This window comes from Lotus japonicus, chromosome 4 (assembly GCF_012489685.1).
Source record: "Lotus japonicus ecotype B-129 chromosome 4, LjGifu_v1.2".
Taxonomy (NCBI): Eukaryota; Viridiplantae; Streptophyta; class Magnoliopsida; order Fabales; family Fabaceae; genus Lotus; species Lotus japonicus.
This window is the reverse complement of record NC_080044.1, coordinates 64622485-64643334: the sequence shown is the minus strand read 5'-3', so window position 1 is coordinate 64643334 and position 20850 is coordinate 64622485. Positions and strand designations below refer to the sequence as shown.

The window sequence follows — 20850 nt, the reverse complement described above, 5'->3', positions numbered from 1 at the left end:
AATTTCAAGGAGAATATAAGAGCGTATAATAGCATGTTTTCCTTTACGTCTATGGGTGGGAAGGTTTTAACTGCTCTTAATGACGGTGGAGGCCCCCCTCAATTTGTATTGAGTGGACAGAACTATCACCGTATGGGTTCTTTAATTCCACGTCAGGGACAACCTCCTAAGTTTGCTCAGTTGTATATTTATGATACACAGAATGAGAATTCTAATAGAGTGAGGAATCTAAGGTATGAAATCCTGAAATTAATTCTTTTGATCATTTTGATTTTTTATTATATAATTGTTAACAGCCTTATGTTCTTAAATTCTATTTCTTTTGTAGCTATAATGGGAGAGGACAGGGTCTTGACCTTTCTTTAGTGGAAGATCTTAAGCAGATGATTGACAGACACAATGTCCTAGCCAAAATATTTAGGCAGGTCCGAGAACGATTGAACTCTGATGAATCAACCCAGTTATCTATCCGCCTGTTCAGAGCCCGGGGGAAAGATCCTAGAACTTATAATATGCCGTCAACGGATGAGGTTGCAGCCTTGATTGTTGGGGACATTGGGGAGTCAGACGTTGGCAGAGATGTTGTAGTGAAAATGAATGATGGATGTCTTTCAAACATTCATGAAACACATACTGCTTTCATTCCTTTGCACTATCCGCTTATATTTCCGTACGGTGAAGATGGCTTCCGTGAAGATATTCCCATTAGTGAGATTTTTAGAAACATGGGAAGCTACAAAAGATGGAAAGTCTCTATGAGGCAATTCATTTCATTCCGCCTTCAAGACAGAAACAGTGAGTATGGGAACATTATTTTTGCTAAGAGGTTGTTCCAACAGTTCGTCGTTGACGCATATACCATGATTGAAGCAAATCGTCTTTCATATATTCGATTTAATCAGAAAACCATAAGAGCAGATTATTTAAATGGGGTTGCAGAGGCAATTGAGAAGGGAGAGACAGACCCGTCATCTGTAGGAAAGCGGATTATATTGCCTCCTTCCTTTACAGGAGGTCGTCGTTACATGTTTAATAATTGTCAGGATGCCATGTCAATTTTCAAAAAGTTTGGGTACCCTGATCTTTTTATTACAGCAACATGTAATTCACAATGGGGGGAAATTCAAAGGTATGTCCGTGCTAGGAATTTGAGAGCTGAAGATAGACCTGATATTTGTGTTAGGGTTTTCAAGATGAAGCTCGATAATCTGATGTCTGATTTAAGGAAAGGCACTATATTTGGTCCTCTTGATGCAGGTATGTCATTTATTATTTATTTTTTTTTTCCGGAAATATATGTTTATGTTGCAATATCATTAATACTGCAATTTTAGATTTCCATTTAATTTCGTTTAACTTTTTTTGAAGGTATGTATACAGTAGAGTTTCAAAAACGTGGATTGCCACACGCGCATATTCTTCTATGGTTGAAACCCCAGTACAAATTGATAACCGGAGAGGACATTGATAAATTCATTTCAGCTGAGCTTCCTGACCCGCAGATTTATCCAAAGCTTTACAAGGCCGTTTCCTCTTTCATGATCCACGGTCCGTGTGGGGTTATTGATCCTAAGTGTGCATGCATGGTTGATGGAAAGTGTTCTAAACACTTTCCCAAAAAATATCATAACTGCACTACCATTGATGATGATGGTTTCCCAATTTATAAGAGAAGGAAGACAGGAATTACAGTGGCCAAGAAAGGAGTTCCTTTGGATAATGGTTTTGTTGTTCCCTACAATCCTCGAGTTTTGATGAATTATCATGGACATATCAACGTGGAGTATTGCAATAAATCAAATGCAATAAAGTATCTATTTAAATATATCAACAAAGGCAGTGATAGGGTGAATGTTCAAATTTCAAATGCTGGAAATGGAGAATCGAACCAGGATGAAATTAAACAGTACTACGATTGCAGGTAAGTAATCACATTGTTTTTCTTCTTTTTTTTTTTAATTTTTTTTTACTCAGTTGTTAAACTGAAATGAAATGCTAGGTATCTAACTCCATGTGAGGCAGCATGGAGGACATTTAAATTTGATATCCACGAGAGATGGCCGCCCGTGAAGCGCTTATCATTTCATCTTCCCGGTCAGCAGTGTGTAACTTTCAACGATGATGAAGACTTGGAAGGCGTTGTTGAAAAATGTTCAACTAAAGATACTCAATTCTTAGCATGGATGAATGCGAATAAGCTATACCCGGAGGGAAGAAGTTTAACGTATGCTGAATATCCGTCTATGTTTGTTTATAAGAAAGATAAGCAAGTATGGGAGCCAAGAAAGAGAGGTTTCTCCCTTGGTCGTCTTCAATATATCGCTCTAGGCATGAGCGAGGTATATTACATGAGGATTCTATTAACAAAACAGAGGGGTTGTGACAGTTTTGCAAGTTTAAGAACTGTCAAAGGGGTTGTTTATCCAACATTCCAAGATGCGTGCGATGCTATGGGATTAATGGAAGATGAGAGGGAGTATGTTGATGGGATTATTCACATGAGTGAGATTGGTTCAGGGTCTTATTTGAGGCATTTGTTTGTAACGTTGCTCTCTACAAACGCTATAGGAAAGCCAAGAGAAGTGTGGGATAAGACATGGAGATTTTTAGCTGACGACATTTTGTACCACAGAAGAAGGTTGCTTAAAATGCCAGGTATTTTTGCACTATGTTCTTATTAAATATATTGAATGACGTTTTTTTATTTTTGTGTGTTATTTTAAATGGGCATCTTAGAAGGAATCATTTCCTTTGCTATCTCAAAGAAACAACCTCTTTACAATTGGATTTGATTGTATACATTACGTGATTTAGAGAATGTTTTTCTATATTGTTTTAAATCCATTTAATATTTGTTGCAGATCTTCAAATAAATGATGAGGATTTGATGAACTTATGTTTGATTGAGATAGAGAAGGTGTTGAGAACCAATGGAAGGTCACTTAAAGAATGGCCTAGCTTACCTTATCCATCATTTTGTGAGACCTTTCGTTTTGAAAATCAATTTGTTGCAAATGAGCTTAATTACAATAAGAATGAAATGAACGTACAGCATCAACAATTGGTCTGTTCCCTAACTTCTGAACAGAAAGGAGCGTATACCCAGGTAATAAATTACGATTAAAGCATAATAGGAGAAAAAATGAATAAATTCGATTATTATGTGTTTCATATTTTCTTTTTGACAAATTATGTCAATTTACAGATATTGGATGTTGTTTCGTCCAATAACGGAGGATTTTTTTTCCTATATGGATTTGGCGGATCTGGTAAGACTTTTGTGTGGAATACCCTCTCAGCTGCGTTGCGTTCTGAAGGAAAGATTGTTCTAAATGTTGCGTCAAGTGGCATTGCTTCATTACTATTACCTGGAGGTAGAACTGCTCACTCTAGATTTTCCATTCCGATCACTATCCATGAATCATCAACATGTAATGTCTGTCAAGGTTCTCATAAAGCTGAAATGCTTCAGAAAGCAAGTCTTATCATTTGGGATGAAGCTCCAATGCTTAACAAGCACTGTTTTGAAGCTCTAGACAAAACTTTGAATGACATCATGAAGACCCAAGCAACTTTTGGCCATGATAAACCCTTTGGAGGAAAGGTAGTTTTGGGTGGGGACTTTCGACAGATTCTGCCAGTAATTTTGAAAGGAAGTAGATCAGAAATCATTTCTTCTTCTGTGAATTCATCATACCTATGGAAGCATTGTAAAGTAATGAAGTTAACTACCAACATGAGATTACAACAAGCAGGGTCCTCTTCTTCATCCTTGGAGATCAAAGAATTTGCGGATTGGCTTCTACAAGTGGGCGATGGCACGGTTAAGCCAATTGATGAGGATGATTCTATTATAGAAATTCCATCTGATTTGTTGGTGAGGGAGTCCGATAATCCCTTACTTGAGTTAGTTAATTTTGCATATCCCAATGTTGTTGCAAATTTGGAGAACCATGCATATTTTGAACAAAGAGCACTCCTTGCTCCCACTCTTGAAAGTGTTGAAGAGGTTAATAACTTCATGATGTCAATGATCCCTGGGGAGGAAACAGAATATTTGAGTTATGACACGCCATGCAGGTCAGATGAAGACTCTGAAATAGATGCAGAATGGTTCACTTTCAGAATTTCTAAATGATGTTAAGTGCTCTGGTATTCCCAACCACAAAATTGTTCTCAAAGTTGGTGTCCCTATCATGCTAATTCGGAACATTGATCAGTCTGCTGGATTGTGTAATGGTACAAGATTGATAGTGAGCGCTTTGACACCTTATATCATTGTTGCAACAGCTCTTTCCGGTTCTAAAACAGGTAAACCTGTTTATATTCCTAGGCTTAGCTTAACTCCTTCTGATACTGGCCTCCCTTTCAAATTCTCAAGGAGACAGTTCCCTATTACTGTTTGTTTTGCTATGACTATAAATAAGAGCCAAGGCCAGTCGTTATCGCATGTTGGATTATACCTTCCTAGGCCGGTGTTCACGCATGGCCAGCTATATGTAGCTTTATCAAGAGTAAAATCTAGAAAAGGGTTGAAGATACTTATAGTCGATGACAAAGGAGTAGTATCTAATTGCACTCGGAATGTTGTGTATGAAGAAGTATTCCAGAACATATGAATGGTTATATTATCTATCTTTGAATTCGTACTTCTTTGTATAATGCACATTGTATTTAACGTGCTGTATTTTTTGATCTACTTATTTAAAACATTTTCTAAATTGTTTCAGATTCAACAGGCTTTCAATGATAATGGGGCAGCAAGCAACAAGTGGAATGCATAACGTTCATATGACATCTTTTTGTTGCCGATATATATATTTCTGTAATCATCAACCTTTGTTAGATTCATTCAGTTTTTCATTGTTGTGTAAACGAATCAAACCTAATTTCAATTGTTATCTATTGTTTTGTGGTAGTTAATCATGTCAATTTCATGTAAAAATAATTGGCATAAAAAATTAGAAAAATCTTTCGCCGTGCAGCGCACGGGTAAAAACACTAGTTCCAACTCAAACCACTAACTAAAACCACAGCATACATAAATACCTGCTGCCTGCGACTGCGACTGTCACTGTCAACCAGCCAACGCTGAACGAAAGGGTCGTCTCATGGCTCACGATCGCACCGATGATGATGCATCCGCCAACGTTCCTCCAACCGCCTCCATTCCCTCCGGCGACAACTCCGTCTGGGCCGATGTATCGCCGCTTCTCCAATCCGCTTGCCAAGGTCCTTTCCCTCTCTTCTCTCATCTTCTCCATGCAATTTCACATCGTTATCATTCTCAGCTTAACTCAACTGAACCCAAGGGTTTTCAATTTCATTTCCCTTGCTTGCTATCATTCTCCATTGCTGCAATTTACCATTACTCAAATGCAAATACTACTTGATCACTGCACTTTTATCTTCATTTTTGAATCAATCAATGATGTTGCGGTTGTTCATTCGTTTTTTCATTGCTTTCTGCTACATGAATTTGTGTTTTCTATGAACTAGGTAATGCATCAAGAGGTGTATATGTATATATAGTGTGATTTGCTGATTGCATTGATGCTTGCATACATACATATTGTGGTGTTTGATTAGTGGTGGTTTACTTTTTTTGATGCTGGATTGCTAGATCTTCGAGAGGGCGAGCTCATTCACGGCAATAACTTCAACCTCTATGCTGCCATGTCTGCTTTGGAGGTAATCTTGCTTACTGCATTTTCAGTTAGAGGGTTTTTCCCTTTTCGTATGGACAATTTATATGATTTAAGCAGCATTTTAGAGATAATGTTTAGTGATCTTACATTACTGCTACTGCATAAGAAATATCTAGATATGTAGAGAAGCTATTAGATGTATTACTTACGGATCACTTTCCTTATTTTGTTATTTTTTAGATAATGGATCCAAAGATGGATTCGGGTATTACTTGTACTTACTACTCTCTCGATGAAGCCATTGAGAATGGTGCTGCTCCGGTTCCCATTAGTGATGATAAAACTACTGATGTTCGATGCACGATTGACATCATGGACCATCTACTGGCATGTGAGGTATTTTCACTATGTTGCCTCTGCCTTCTATATGGTTAACTTGTTTGGTATATAAGCACAATTTTAGTTTTGTAAACTTTTCTCAAGGGCTGAAAATCTCTTTAAAAAACATTCAGAAATATCACGTGCACATGTGCCTGTTCATTAAGCACGAGGCTGATATGTTGCTCTTTAGCCTTTGTTCTTTTTTCTAGAAAAATATTTGTTTTCTATTTAGTGCTCTGAGTACATCAAAATCTACTCTTTGTCAACAAACTTGCTTTCTTTCTTCGCGCTTTCTTTCTTCCCAAGAAATATTGCAAAACGTTTATCTAGTAAGCATAAAACTTTAGTTAAATGAAAAACTAGAATTTCTGTAAATATTTTTCATAGATACCCAAATAGAAACATTTGTTTGTGTTGAATATCTTTTTCTATACTATTCAAGTCTTAATTTTATGTTTTCCTTATCTTTATCTTAGTTGTCATTTGACATTGCAGGCCACATGGCACAAGGGTCATTCATTGGCACAGACTGTTTATTCTTGCCTTTATCTCCTACGGCCTGAGAGGACTTCATCAAATGCCCTGTTGCACTCTTACTGTCAAGTCATACGTGCTACCTGCAAAACAGTTCTTTTTTCTGTCTCCGATGCACGTACACATGAAGTAAAGTACTCCAACAGCTCCTTTTTTTATCTCTATCATACAAGAATATTGTTTGGCGTTGTTGCCCATTGAATTTCTCAAATTCTTCTATTGAGTCAAATAAGTAATAGTTTCTCTATGTTTTAGAAAAAATGACTAGTCATTGACTTGTTTCTGATTACTAAATTACTTTACGAAGAAACGAGTGGAATAGAATGCTAGGATTCTTCACTTTTATATGGACCTCACTTTATGGATTAAGCTTTGTGATATTGATTTGTGTCACACGAAGATTACTGACTTACATGGTCATGCTGCCTTCCTCTAAGTGCATGACTTATAGATATATGGCCTTAGTTGTGTGATTTCCAAAACGTGTTCCATCTTTGTTTTTTATAAGCTGTGTATTCCAACATACATCGCCATATTTATTTCTCCCTCTGTTATGAGACCATCTTCTTACAGAGCAATTCTTTTCCTTTTATTTCTAAAAAAATTCGTAATATTTATTTGTCAGGAAGAAGATCTATTTATCATGTCATATGGCCTTCCCTTGAGTGGAGATAGAGATGAAAAGTGTTTACCAATGCTAAATGCAGTTGAAGAAACAATATGTCGCCAATTGCGTGCCTGTAAAGCATCATCATCTCAAAGAAGAGTGCCAGAAGGTAATTGCTTGTTGAAACTTCAACTTCACTTTTAGTTTCCTTGGTGAGGTCTTATACCAGAATGTTGTCATAATTTTTCAAATAGTTCTAGATAAGGGAATAAAGGTGCCGCCACTTGGTGATAAGGTCTAGACGAAAAGGTGAAATTTTGAAGTTAGTTAGTAAGTGTTAATATCCTTGTGTTTCAAAATGCTCCAAATACCTGTTATGGCAGGTTTTGTGTCATTCTTGAATAATTTTGTTTCCTTCATCAACTTTTCATACCATTCAGTATATTTGATATGTTGTGTATCTTCTGATTGATCATTTTCAAAAGTCGCCCGTACAAATTTGCTTTGCTATAATACTGAAGAAGTCCATAAAAGAAAAATAGAAATAAGTTCAGAGTTCAACAGCATAGGCAATAAACTGATTCCCATTTATCGCTCGTTATACTGATGCTATTACAATCTTTAAACTTCTTAACAGTCCCCACTTACAAAAAGGGAGCTACATATGCTTATCTTTTAACTGAGTTGTGCGCTAATTGGTTGGCAGATATAGAGCCACTTCAAAATAATCCTGATCTGGAAGAAGGCTACTGCAAAGCCCTGTTATGCCGATTACGTTTTCGTAAGGTTTTATCCTGATTATTCTCTTAAAAAAGTTATGCAAAGTTGCAAATAATGTAGAATTACACTCATGTATAATTTTTGTATCAAGGATAAGTTGTGTCTATGTATTTATAAGCATACTTTTTGCAATATATATTTAATCAAATCCATATGTCAAAGATAAGATGATGAAGATTGCAATATTAACAAACAGTCTTTAAACATTCCTCGATTAGCATAGCTTTAGTTTCAATAAAGGAAATTTAGGATGTTCTGTTCCTAATGCTCTAATTCACTGACTTAGACATCTGGCTTTGAAACTTTGGTACCCATGCCTGGAACCTCTTGTATCCCTTACATTACTACTACTATTACTATTATTACAATTTATTATTATTATTATTATTATAATTATTATTATGTCCCCATAGCATCATGGAGGTTCAAATGTATGACTGCCAAAGTAACTAGGCCCCTTACAACTACTCTGGTCATAGTGGCTTCCCCTTAAAGTACTTCTATTTGTGCTTCCCTCTTTTGAAAATTTAGCTTTCATTACAAGATTAACTCTGTTGTCAACTAAGCACATTTTATTTGACTGAAATTTCACCACATGAATTTGTTTCAGCATTTTTACCACCTTTTGATGTCAATGAAACAACCCCGAGGAGGAGGTTTGGAGTTGGCAAGAAAACACATAGCTTCATGTATTTCAGAGATTGATAACATGAAAAAATCTTCAGATTTTCTTAAAGCTAGTGCTCAGGAAATGTCTGAACAAAACATAGACAATACAACAGCATCTGGTTGTCAACCAATTGGCTTTGATGCTAGTATAAACTGTAGATTATCAGCTCCAACACCACCACGGTCAATCAAACTTTTTTGTTGGGATAAGGTAACTATTTCGAGGGTATCATGTATTGCACGAGACTTTATCTCATTATTGTAATGTTTCCTGTTTATCTTTTCCAGGCTCTCGAATATTTTAGGAAGCTCCTTCAAGATTTAGACATTGTATGTTCATGTTCATTGGACCCATCATTGGAGGATGCTGTACTCTTTGTGGTTAAGTTCCAGAAATCTCAACCTGATTTGGTGTCTAGAGCTCTTCTTCAGGTGGGACTTCAGATGTCCCTTCATTCTACTTGATCTGAGGAGTCTTCTTGTATCTTGTTGTTGACTTCTTTAATGATAGACAGGCAATTTAGTTATTTAAATATTTGGCAAACAAACTTTTATTTTTCCAACTGCTGCCTCTTATGAGACAGCCAAAAAGAGAAACATTTGTTGCCTTCTATGATCTTAAATTTTTCCATTTAATGTATTGAAAATAATTTGATAGATTTTGTACCTAATATGTCACAGAATCATCCTCTTGTAAATGCAGGGTAAGGTTGTCTAGTATAGACCAAGTATGACCAACCTTTCCCTGAATCCTATGTATAGTGGGCATGTTATGGCATCAGGCTGCCCTGTTTTCTACTTGTTATCTTGAGTTGGTTAACAAACTTGTATTAATTAAACTGATGATTTAACAATTTTCATAAATATATCACTATTTTTACCATGCCAAACAAAATATTAGGGAAGGAGAAATCATCACTTGCAAAGCTTTCATCCATTAATCAAAATATTAGAGGAACTATCAATAATGGTAAACATCAGATTTCGTGTAAGACTTGCACTTTACAAAACCTATCATGGGATGCATGAGATAAACTAGGTAACACTTATTGGTTTACTGCGTCTGAGTGCTACTGAGTGTTGATGCTTGTTATTGGTCTATTGCTTCACTATACCCTTGTTTGTATAAGCACGCTAGACAGGAGACATTTATGGTCGTAAAGTTGTACTTACTAGTATTGTTTTGAAGTATGGTTGATGCTTGTTATTGGTCTATTGCTTCACTATACCCTTGTCTGTATAAGCATGCTAGACAGTAGACAGTCATGGTTGTAAAGTTGTACTTAGTACTTACTACTGTTGTTTTGAAGTCTATTCCCCAAGCTCAACCCTTGAAACTTGTTATCAGCTTCTGCTGGTCCAGGACGGGAAACTCTATGGTCGGGATTCTATGTTTTCTATGATCACTAGAGCTGCTGGACTACCTCAAGCGGCAGAGAATCATGACATTCGGAAAAGTGAATTTATGGTGCAACTAGTACAGGTAATGAAATTAAAGTTTATAGGCATGTCATACATTAACAATCAATATATCTCATTTCACCCTTTTGTAGGTGTATGTGAACTTGTATAGACATGCATGCTTTGGGTAATGAGCATCATCTTTGAGTTAACTTAAATTGACTCAACTACTGCATTTTGTTTAGTTTTTCTAATCAATCTAGATTTTGTGACTCAAGGATAGTATCATTCAAATATGAATTCTTTTCCAGTAAGAAAGGGCTTTGCAACTGTTGCAATGAGTTAAAAACTTCGTATAATCTGTAGTGTTATTAATGCAGATGGTCATAAATTTACTCAAAATCCTCTGTACAAATGCTGCATGGCAAAGGCGTAAACTAGGCAAAATGTTACAAGAGTGGCGTGTCATCTATGTACAGGTACGCGCCCTTTGCTTGTTTTTCTACAAACCCCCTTCCCCTTTTCTCTTGCATGCTGTAAAATCTGTTTGATTAGTTTTAGTTCAAGACACAAATAGTAGAAGAAAAAACTTCAAAATTTGCTGCATTAAATTACATATAACATGCTTTATCTGGTTCGAATTTTGAGCCAGATTTTAGGAAGACTATCATGAATGCTTCATGTATTTTTTTTTTCTTTTTGGTACAAACTCCTCAAATTATAATTCTGAGAGTCTCTTTTTTTATTTTAATAATTGGCATTATCTGATTCTGAGAGAAACTTTTTTTTTGGTTTGGAATTACGTAATTTTGTCTCCTTTTGATTCTATTGAGTCATCAATGTTTGTTTTTTCTATTTGACAATAGGAAACTTCCCCCCTCCCCTAGAAATAGTAGAAAAGGTTCAGGAAGATGATAGAGAGTTTGTTATTGGGGAAGAGATCAAATGGCAAAGTATCACAGCAGTTGTAGGATTAAACTTCTTTTGTTAATGTTTATAATGGCCCAGAAATTCATTTGAAGCCAATCTATTATTCTAATCCTGCATTCTACTCTACAGCTGGAGCTAGCTTTTAAAAAGGAGTTTGGAGAAGCCTCAAGCACTTCAAATGACAAGGTTTGTTACTTTTGAGTTTACTAATTGACTGGCTGGATCTGGTGCTCAAGAAGAAATTAGTTATTACATGCCTTCATGAAGTGATAAAGAGAAAAGAAGTTCAAGGAATTGTGTGTTTGTGCAACTAATCTGATTTGTAGCCATTATTAGTGTGAGTGCAGTAATTATAACCCTAAATACAGACACCATTTCCTATATAGTTTATACTACAGATTACAACATCTAGTAGCTAGGAAAGGAACACAACGTACTTGAGAGGCACGCACAAGGATAATTTATTACTTATAACATGTAATATTAAATTCATATAAAATGAGTTTTCTCAAGAGTGTTGCCCCGCACATGCTTTTGTGGGCAGAAATTGATTGATTGTCTGTTAGCTGTTATCACTAAACTTACATCCACTAACTTATAATATTGCTTTGTTTTGTTTTGGCAGAATATATGCTTCAAAATATACCAACAGATTCTCGTGTGGGTGGAAGAGCAAACTTATTGGATAGCTTTTCGATTTCTCTTTTTGGGATTTGAATTGGAACTTTATTCTGTACATGATTATTGCATGGTATACTGGTATATCTATGTTGTGTTGATCAATCTTACGGAGAAGAAACATATCCGGATGGCAATGAGCAGTGGCCCTGGTATGTGTGAAGCAATTCATCTGGATTTCTTATTAAGAAAGTTGATGTATTTGTGAGAGGAAATGCTTTGATTTATGTTTGCCTACATATTGATGACCTTCACTGTAGTATGATTTAGTGTTCTTATAATTGTGCCTTTAGTTGTATAAAGATAAACTAACTTATGGTGTCTCGGACGTTAATATGTACTTCAGCTTCCTGTTTATCAGCTAGGAAAAAGGCAAAGAAAAAAAGGGATCCTTCAAAAGATGCGGGAATGGAATATATTTCTGCACCCGTCAAGTTTCTTCAGAGCAAAATATATCTAGCTGAAGGGCTAGGCATGGTAATACTGCATATTATTACTCAATTATGCTTTTTTTATTTTTTTATTTCTTCTAGGAACTATAATGAACATGAGTGGCTTGAAATTTTCCTCCATATCTGTAGGTTCTAGAATGTAGTCATTTGATTTGAGATTCCACATCGACTAGAGATATGGCCAAATATACTCCTCACCTCACGAGCTAGATTTTTGGATCAAGGCTAGCCCAAATTTTGAGATGGTATCAAAACCGGTGTTTGACTATCCATTTATCCAACTTTGGGGTGGAAATCAAACATTGGTTAAAAATGGGCTAGATTAAGATAATATAAAAGAACAAACTCATATGCTCAACATTTTAAGGTTTTGGGAGAAGATGTAGTGTCAAGTTCTTTTTATGGTCTGTTGCTTAGGCCCATTGTTGCAGTTCCCCAGCTTTGTTTCCCCTATGTCCCTAATAAAAAAAAAAACAGTTCGATAATCTCCACGCCTCATTTTTTTCCCTGTCTTGGGCATGATTGATGTGTGTTGAGATCTCACATTCACTAGAGGTATGATCCCTCATCTATTGGGCCACCCGCCATTATCCAAAAATCAAATTGGCAACATGGCTTCCCTGTGCAGTAGGTCTGTTGAGATCCCACATCATTAGAAATATGACCAAAATTGAGAATGTTAAAGCTTGAGCAAATTTAGGTCATGAGCTAGCTTCTAGGGTAAAGTTAGGTGTGATCCAACTTTTGAGAGCTCTAGGTGAAAATTGAGAACCTTCTTTGTCAAATTGAGAAGTTTTATTCTTCTAAATTAACATGACCGTATTGACTGTGTATACTGTATGTGATGATTTACTTTTAACTGTGTATATTTCCTGCTTTGTTATTTGATTCCATTTAGTGGACTTACATTCTGCAACAATCGAATTATTTTTCTAGATGTTAGCTGCTTTAAGGAATGAGCAAAGAATTGTTCCCCCACAGAGCCCTTTCAATACAGAGAAAGAGGTAACGTTTTCTGTTTTACATTATACAGTTTTCAAATGCATCAGAAACTCAGCTAAAACATTGGTTAGGGTGTTTGGTAAAAGCTAAAATTCAGCACTGAGTTTAGTGTTAACAAACGCCAAACTTATAATGTTTAAATTTATTTTTAAGTGCTAAAATTGTATCCAAGGGAAGTAGGGAACTATTAGTTATTTAATGTAATAAGTAAAGCTTATCTAAAGGCAACTATTTCAAATAAAGTGTTGTCTGAACGTGTTCAGTAACCTATCAAGTGCTGATAATTTTCAGCAGTTTTTCACTAACTTCATTTTCTCATGTATAAATCAAACCCTACTAATTTGTTTCAATGGTGAATTTTTCATTATCAGCATCGGATTTAGTTTTTGAACGGGTACTAATCCTCTTTGTCTTTTCAAACCTACAATGAATCATTGCCCAAACATCGAATTCTAAATTATGGTTTTATATTCTCCATGATTACAGTGCTGTGGCTGAAATGAGACCAATTTATCTTATGTATGGATTTTTTTTGCCTGAATACAATTGTAACCTTGTGATGTTGATAAGAAAAGATAATTTTGGGTATGTTAATATAGATATGCCAAAGTTAGGGAGAAACATAAATAATCAAAAGTGCATTTATTTGTTCTTTTATGGTATCCAGGTCCTTTTTGTGAATCAAACTTTTTAAAGGATCCGAAGATATTGAGTATATATTTAGTTAACAATAACATGTATAAGTTGCTGAAGACAACTTTGAGTATGGTTAACCCTCCATATCAAAGGGCACCATGGAAATACATATATTTTGAATCAAGCTTCTCATTTGCAACTTAATTCACATATAGATTTTTCTCCAGGTATTTAATCAGCAATTCGAGCTTTTGCTGAAAGCTTGCATTCCTGATCACGTCTCGTATTTGACATTCCAGGACTCAACTGTCCGTGCCAACTTCCATGTGAGTATTATTTTGAAAACTATTAGGTATTGCTGTGGACAGGTTTTTGTTTGTTTGTTGTCTCTTCAGGCCTGGGGCAGAGCCAAGTAGTTCAAAATTGTAGCAGTCGCTCCTCCCATAGAGAAAAACTTTCCTTTATAGTATAGTATATAAATATATAAATGTTGACAAGGCCCTATTAATTTTGCTTAAACTTTCGTCCACTTACACATTTTCTTTGTTCCCTGCTTCAGACTCTAGTTACGTGTGATTACTTCAAGGAAGCTCAGAGGATTGCAAAAGAGTTGGAAAGTAGTTTTGCCAATGATCCTGACATGATGGCGGAGCTACGCAGAATAGAGCAAGTAGCAGAACGCAACAGCATTGCTTTGAATGTCATTTGCAGGGTAGGAGCCCGAGATCCATCATTGAAGATTTCTTTTACATTATCCCATCATCCTTTCTTTGTTACTGCTATTGTGAAGAGGTCCTGATGGCAGATTCAACCGATTTTTGGAACATGTTGTAGGGAATTAGGAGCACGGTTTACATCCATTAGCAGCTGTAATTCTAATGTTTTCCCAAACAAATTTTGTGGTTCATATATTAAGATTGAAAGTTGTAATTTTTTAGGAAAAATAATAAAACATTTATAGCAATTTTTCTTCCATGGTTGCACCTGTTAAGCTTAGAACTTTTTGTTTTGCAAGTGCCTTGACACCCGTGAGCAATTTGAGTATTTGCTTCACTCTTGTAATTTGTTAAAGCATATTATGTTGGACTGAAATGTCATGTTTAGAATGTGTTTACGCTATGAAAACAAAATATTTCATGATACAATTAGCTTATGGAAAAAGTAGAATTTTGGCTAAAAAGCATTTTTGGTCCATGATGTTTCAAGTTTGTGCAAATTCTGCCCATACTCTATTTTTGTCGACGTTTCTACCCCTCATGTTTTCAAACAGTGCATTATCTACCCTTCTGTCAGTCGGGCTTTCTCAGGAGAGGTTCCTGAGTGAATTGGAGAGATGAAGATGAGTATATGAAGTTGATGATGATCAAGGAAATGATATAAATTAAATTTGCTTGATGTATATACTCCCTCCGTTCCTTTTTAAGTGTCATTCTAGCAAAAAGCTCTCCAACCAAGATAGTGGGTTATTGGAGTTTTTTTTCCCATTCTACCTTTTCACATCTTAATCATGAAGTTATAAAGTTTTCCAACTAAAATAGTGGATAATTAATTTTTTGTATCACTCTCTCTCATATCATTAAACTATTTATCATTCTTCCCTCCCTAGTAGCAATAAGAATTTATAACTCCCTCCAATTTTTAATGTTAACACCTTTTTCTATTTAGCTTTGAAAGCTCTTTTGGGTATTTTCATTGGAATTTAATTTTCACTTACTAGACAAGACTTTAAATTTATGTAATGAGAATTTAATTTCTACTTACTAGTAAGGGTATAATTGACAAAATGAACCTTAAAACATCAAAACGACAGTTAAATAGGAACAAAAAAATTCTTCTAAAACGACACTTAAAAAGAAACGGAGGGAGTATCAATTATGTATGCAACTGAACTGGTTAAATGTATATTTTGCTACTTACAGGTCTTGAGTTTGAATCTCCCATGCCCTCTTTTTCCAATTTCACTTGTAATTTCCACGTGGCAGATCCAAAAAATATAAAAAAAAGTCAAATCAACTTATTCCGTTAGTTTTTTAACGTCTGACTGACGGCAGGGTAGACGGTGCATTGTTTGAAAACATGAGGGGTAGAAACATCGACAAAAATAGAGTAGGGGCATAATTTGCACCAACTTGAAACATCAGGGGCCAAAAGTGCTTTTTAGCCTAGAATTTTTTATGCTAGTTTATAAACTTATTTATGTTAAAATTCGTTAAATATATTTTTAATGAAATTTCTTCTTTATAAAATAAACAAAACTCAAACGGGTATTTGAGGTGCCTGAAACCTGAAGATATTGAATGAACTCATGCGGGTATGCAGAGCATTCTTCCTTAGTTCACCATCTTTGAAAATTGGACCAGTCTCATAATTGGGAGGCATCTATATTCTATAGTCAGAGAGTCTAGTATTTTTTCATTTTTTATAGCCACTTTAATTTATAAATTTATAAGTACAGCCACCTAAATTTGAACAGTCCAATGTGTTGCTTTCACATTTTACTAGTATAAAGTATAAACATATATTTGCACGTGGATGACAGTATATTTTGTTAAATAATTTCTATTTTTTCAAAATAACATTTTTCACCGATTTATTTGTTTCCTTAATAAGTATTTTCAAGACATTTGTTATAACATTTATCTATAAAATATGCAAATTGATACCATTTTCTCATTATTATGTTTATAGTGGCGTTGACGTTCAGAGTGTGTTTCTTTCTTGTTATTTTATTATAATTTGTAAAGATAATAATGAGTTGGGTACAACACAATATCAATTAACATTTGGTACTAATTGAAATGGGGAAAACCACAAGAGGTCAGATATTTAGTGAATGTGAGGTTGCACTATTGGTCTTATGACTCTATCAAGACTTATGACCAGCGAAATGTGATTCCATTGTCAAATAAAGGAATTTCGGTGTTGCATACAAAATCTTGTTCCACTCCTGAAATCAAGCTACTTAGGTAGTTTCTGATTTGACCAAAAAAAAGTAGCTTCTAAGTCCATCCACAACCACAACTAATTTTCAAAAGCAAACAACATAGTGTTCCCAATTAGTAGCCTACCCAAGAATTTCTTGCAAAGTAGCATAACGCAGAAGAAACATTACTCTGAATTGTATTAAAACATGTGTAAGTACTTCAAACTTCAAATATGCAAATACAAAGTATCCAACAAATGCTTATTTACACATCCTACTCTGGTCAAACTTACTTCTAATGGCCTCCCAGAAGGCAGGAATAGAGATGTCATCAGGTACTTCCTTAAATGATGGGAGATAGTTTACATCAACAATTACATGATCATGAGTACCTTCCTGAATTACAACATCAAAACCAAACACTGTGAGATGGAGCCTTCTCCTAAGCCAATTTGCAGCATCTGTAACCAGTTTTATATCAATAGACTCATCATTTGTCAGACCATGACTACTGGCTCCAGAATCCTTGACACTGTCAGCAGTCGGTAGAGATTTCAAGCTATCAAATAACAGAGGTTTGAGGTCATCACCATTAGATAATTTCATCAAAATATCAGCATTTGGTATAGACTTCTTCACAGCATAGAAAGTTTTTTCACCCAAGACATAAAATTTGTACAATGTGGATGAATGGTCCACATATTCCTGAACAACAGCCGGAAGAGGAACGCTTAAATTCTTAAAATCATCAACTCTGAAAACAATTGCCATCTTATGTGCATCACTGACACCACAAGCAATTTTGGGTTTCACTATACACGGTAGAGACAATTTAGCTTCAGCTAATCCAGCCACAAAATTAAATTTGTCAAAATTATCAACCTTAAGAAAATGTGCCCCTCTGATCAAATTGCTGCTTTCAGTATTCACTTCTGCCAAACCAAGTAGAACTTGTTGAGTTTCTAGCCGATCCAATAATGGAAAAATGTTAATCAGTGGATCAATCACACAGCATTCCTGGTGCTGATCCAAGTACCTTTGCAGTTCTTGTATGTTTTGTGTAAAAGTAATCTTATTCTCTTCAATAGATGATATTTCATCAGTGGCTTTATGGAGAACTATGTCAACATCCTTCAACTGAGATGATAAAGGAATCCTGGATGTGAGAGGCACAAACATCAATCCATTTTGAGTAGGACATAACGGGAATGCACCCCTCTTTGCAAAATCTTCCACACGAGAAGGCTTCATTATGTAACCCACAGTAATGGCATTCGTTCCAATTGACCTTTTATTTAAGCGGCAAATGGTCAATGGCAACTCTTCTAAATTTTCAATCAGGAGCACATCTTGAGTGCCATATGAACTTTCACCTCCAACATTCAGAACAACAATCAACCAATTATAGCTGCTTAATTTAGGTAAGAATTCCTTCTTGTTAGAAACCAAATAAATAATACTGCCATCATCAATATCATTCCATCCAGGCATAACCTCATGTAAAGGGTCATTTAAGATAAAGCAATCAAGTGAGTGAATACCAGCAATTCTTTTCAGAATACTTACCCTGTCATCCACAAGGTCGATACCATAAGCTATTCCCACATGGATTCTGGATAGTAAAAGTGTGCGGATGAGAGACTCGGCTCCAGATCGTAATACAGATACATTTTTATCATCATCACTTTCAGTCAAGAGTGCTGATCCATCCAATATCACCCCCCTCACTACACCCATTTGAGAGTGAATGCACCACTACAAAAATACAACCATGTCAGAAATATGGGAAGTTGAAAAATATGACTTAGTTATCATTGACTGCAAAACCGATAAATCTATGTAAATTGTAATAGCAATAATTTGAATTAGGTCAACTATTAACCGATAGCAAATACTTAGAAAGAAAGAAATCCAGAATACTTTATTTGTCCAACTTGCATACTTCATACAACCATCTTCCTCATAATGTAAATTAAAATGTCAAATATACCAAAATTTTATCAGCTAAAAATTTTCCGAAGATTAAAAGAAAAAATAATCTTGCTTCCGTATAAGATTACTTTATGCATGTTCGGAAATCCTTCTACAATTGATTCTGAAGCCAAACTAATTTTAAAGAAAATCTACCGCGAGTAGCTTCTGGATGCCACGATTGATTATGAGGAAATATAAGCTAATCAAAACAAGCTATACTATGACAAAAAATCCTTGCAAAAAAAAAATCAATTGCTCATGTATTATTTCATCAATAGGAAAGGTGAAAAACCAGTTTCCCCTTTCATTTCAAAGATGTCACTGCAACTTTACTGGTAATTCACAGAGAACAATGTGACCTAAGTAGCTCAAATCAATGCAAATGTAAGCTGCCAGCACATGCAAAGCGATTTGAAATGAAATTAGCCTAGCTTCAACAATTGCAGCCACTTTTTTTTGCATCAGTTACAAATCTAAGCACAGTATACAAATAATGGAAAGAAAAAATGGAAGGAAAAAATGCAGAGAGGCATTGAAGAGGAAAGAGGAGAATACCTGACCTGAGCTGAGCAGAGATCGGAGAATGAAAGAACGGAGGAAGGTGAAGCGGAAAGGTGGAGGAGGGTTTATCTGTCATCGCCGGAGTAGCAAAGCCAAGTACCCTTTCACTCTTTGGGCCTCGTTGGGCCCAAATTCTCTGCCTTCATTTTTTTATAAGAAAAAAATTTAGGATATTGAAGAGAATGTGCCGGCGTGAAATGTTAGTTGTTAGTAATGTTAGTAAATTAGTCATCCTTATAGTTTGAACCCGAGACACTTCATCATTCATCTAACTCAACCCTTACATTACGCAGATATGAGATGTTGTTATAGGGACTCGAATTTAAGACATCTCCTTAAATTAGGAAAACTAAATGAATCAAGTGTTATGTTAGGATTATTTCTCTCTTTTAATTTGAACTTTGTAGCCAAAGCCACTTTTGATAAAAGCAAAAAGGTGTGGCTATAGCTATTTTACCATTTTTTAAGAGTATACTTTGCAGAATCATTTATATTTTTAATAGCCAAGACTAAAAGTTTCCATTTGAAAAACTAAAAAAGTGAGCCTCCATGACTTTTTTCCTCGTCTCATAACATCATAACATGTGTGTTTGATTGGTAATTTAATCTAGTTTATTTAAAAATATTTTCATCAAAATAAACTTATTTGTTGAATAAACTCATTTCATTAGCATACAACATTTTTTCATAAGCTATACTTCAAGTAGATTATATTTATAACTTGTAATTTATAATTTTTAATTATACATTTAAAAGTACTGTTTAAACACTCCTGATTAATTATACTTTAATAAAAGTAATCATTTTTAATAATTTAACATTATTGATAAAACTAATTAAGAAGATACAAAATTATTCATATTATTCATATATATACTAAAATCACATGTAATTAACATTTTTCTTAAGGTCAAGACCCGTAACATGGAGTATTTCTTCAGAGTGATAAGTTGTTTCTTATTACCTGTCTCGAATCTGGAATATAATTTAGAGAGCACAACAACTTTATCCAATTTATATATTTTTTATTTTGATGCTTAAAATTATAAATCTTTGTGCATGCATGGTGGCAATAATTGACTCAGTGCGTTCAAAAAGACCTTCCCTTCCCACCACAGCACTTCTTAAGTAATGTTCTTTTTTTATTTTGTTGTTACTAGTTATGATCATTTGTATAACATGTAATCACTGTTTGGGTGCTTAATTAAGCTAGCTGGCACTATTAGGTTTTCTTGTTTGTATTATATTATAAGCAACTTCTCTTTCATCACTATTTTTAATCGAAGAGACAAAGGCTATTGTCACCATAGAGTAGTCCTAAAGCTATTTGCTGATTTAGCAAATTTTACCCACTGAAAACTGCCCAACCTTTCAAACTATCCCTTTCATTTTCAATACTATGCCTTTAATATCATTCATGGAAAGTTTATCACAGTTCACTGAATATGTTGTCACTTTTAACATCCACTTGTTTGAAATACTATATGCATGACTGATCACACTTTGTTAACACATTTGTCCAGTTGCCCTTCTGTCTTTCATATTGGTTTTGGATTATTAAGTGTCTGATTGCTAATGGCATCAGAAATTAAAGTGTTAATTGGGAAAATATATAAAATGAATTGTCAAATTTATTTCTTGATTAAGCATATACATTACTTGTAAAAGAGTTGT

The 20850-nt window shown here is 35.0% G+C and overlaps 4 protein-coding genes and 1 pseudogene across 6 annotated transcripts; 4 read left to right on the top strand and 1 right to left on the bottom strand.

The window, feature by feature from the left end:
* Positions 1-264: 264 nt before the first annotated feature.
* Positions 265-1352, top strand: LOC130710880 (uncharacterized). The gene has a single exon (XM_057560266.1). The coding sequence runs from the start codon at positions 384-386 to the stop codon at positions 1332-1334; it is 951 nt and encodes a 316-aa protein (XP_057416249.1). The 5' UTR covers positions 265-383; the 3' UTR covers positions 1335-1352.
* Positions 1353-1370: 18 nt separating this feature from the next.
* On the top strand, positions 1371-3124 carry LOC130713151 (uncharacterized). The gene is made up of 3 exons (XM_057562946.1): positions 1371-1921; positions 2000-2655; positions 2862-3124. The coding sequence occupies exons 1-3, from the start codon at positions 1371-1373 to the stop codon at positions 3122-3124; spliced, it is 1470 nt and encodes a 489-aa protein (XP_057418929.1).
* On the top strand, positions 2731-4660 carry LOC130710878 (uncharacterized; annotated as a pseudogene).
* A 341-nt stretch (positions 4661-5001) lies between these two features.
* Positions 5002-14863, top strand: LOC130713831 (uncharacterized). Of its 2 annotated transcripts, none has more exons than XM_057563644.1 (16): positions 5002-5232; positions 5624-5691; positions 5889-6044; positions 6525-6692; positions 7189-7339; positions 7877-7956; positions 8561-8830; positions 8908-9051; positions 9968-10102; positions 10401-10499; positions 11080-11136; positions 11576-11780; positions 11990-12105; positions 13017-13085; positions 13946-14044; positions 14278-14863. In XM_057563644.1, exons 1-16 carry the CDS (start codon positions 5112-5114, stop codon positions 14515-14517), a joined length of 2178 nt encoding a protein of 725 aa, XP_057419627.1. In that variant the 5' UTR covers positions 5002-5111; the 3' UTR covers positions 14518-14863. The 2 variants fall into 2 exon arrangements, with proteins under 2 accessions (XP_057419627.1, XP_057419626.1); XM_057563643.1 differs by having other exon boundaries at positions 11975-12105.
* Positions 14864-16793: 1930 nt separating this feature from the next.
* LOC130714876 (inositol 1,3,4-trisphosphate 5/6-kinase 4) lies at positions 16794-19452 on the bottom strand. Of its 2 annotated transcripts, none has more exons than XM_057564849.1 (2): positions 19176-19452; positions 16794-18396 (listed from the first exon to the last, which is right to left on the bottom strand). In XM_057564849.1, exon 2 carries the CDS (start codon positions 18376-18378, stop codon positions 16903-16905), a length of 1476 nt encoding a protein of 491 aa, XP_057420832.1. In that variant the 5' UTR covers positions 18379-18396; positions 19176-19452; the 3' UTR covers positions 16794-16902. The 2 variants fall into 2 exon arrangements, with proteins under 2 accessions (XP_057420832.1, XP_057420831.1); XM_057564848.1 differs by having other exon boundaries at positions 19171-19451.
* Positions 19453-20850: the final 1398 nt, after the last annotated feature.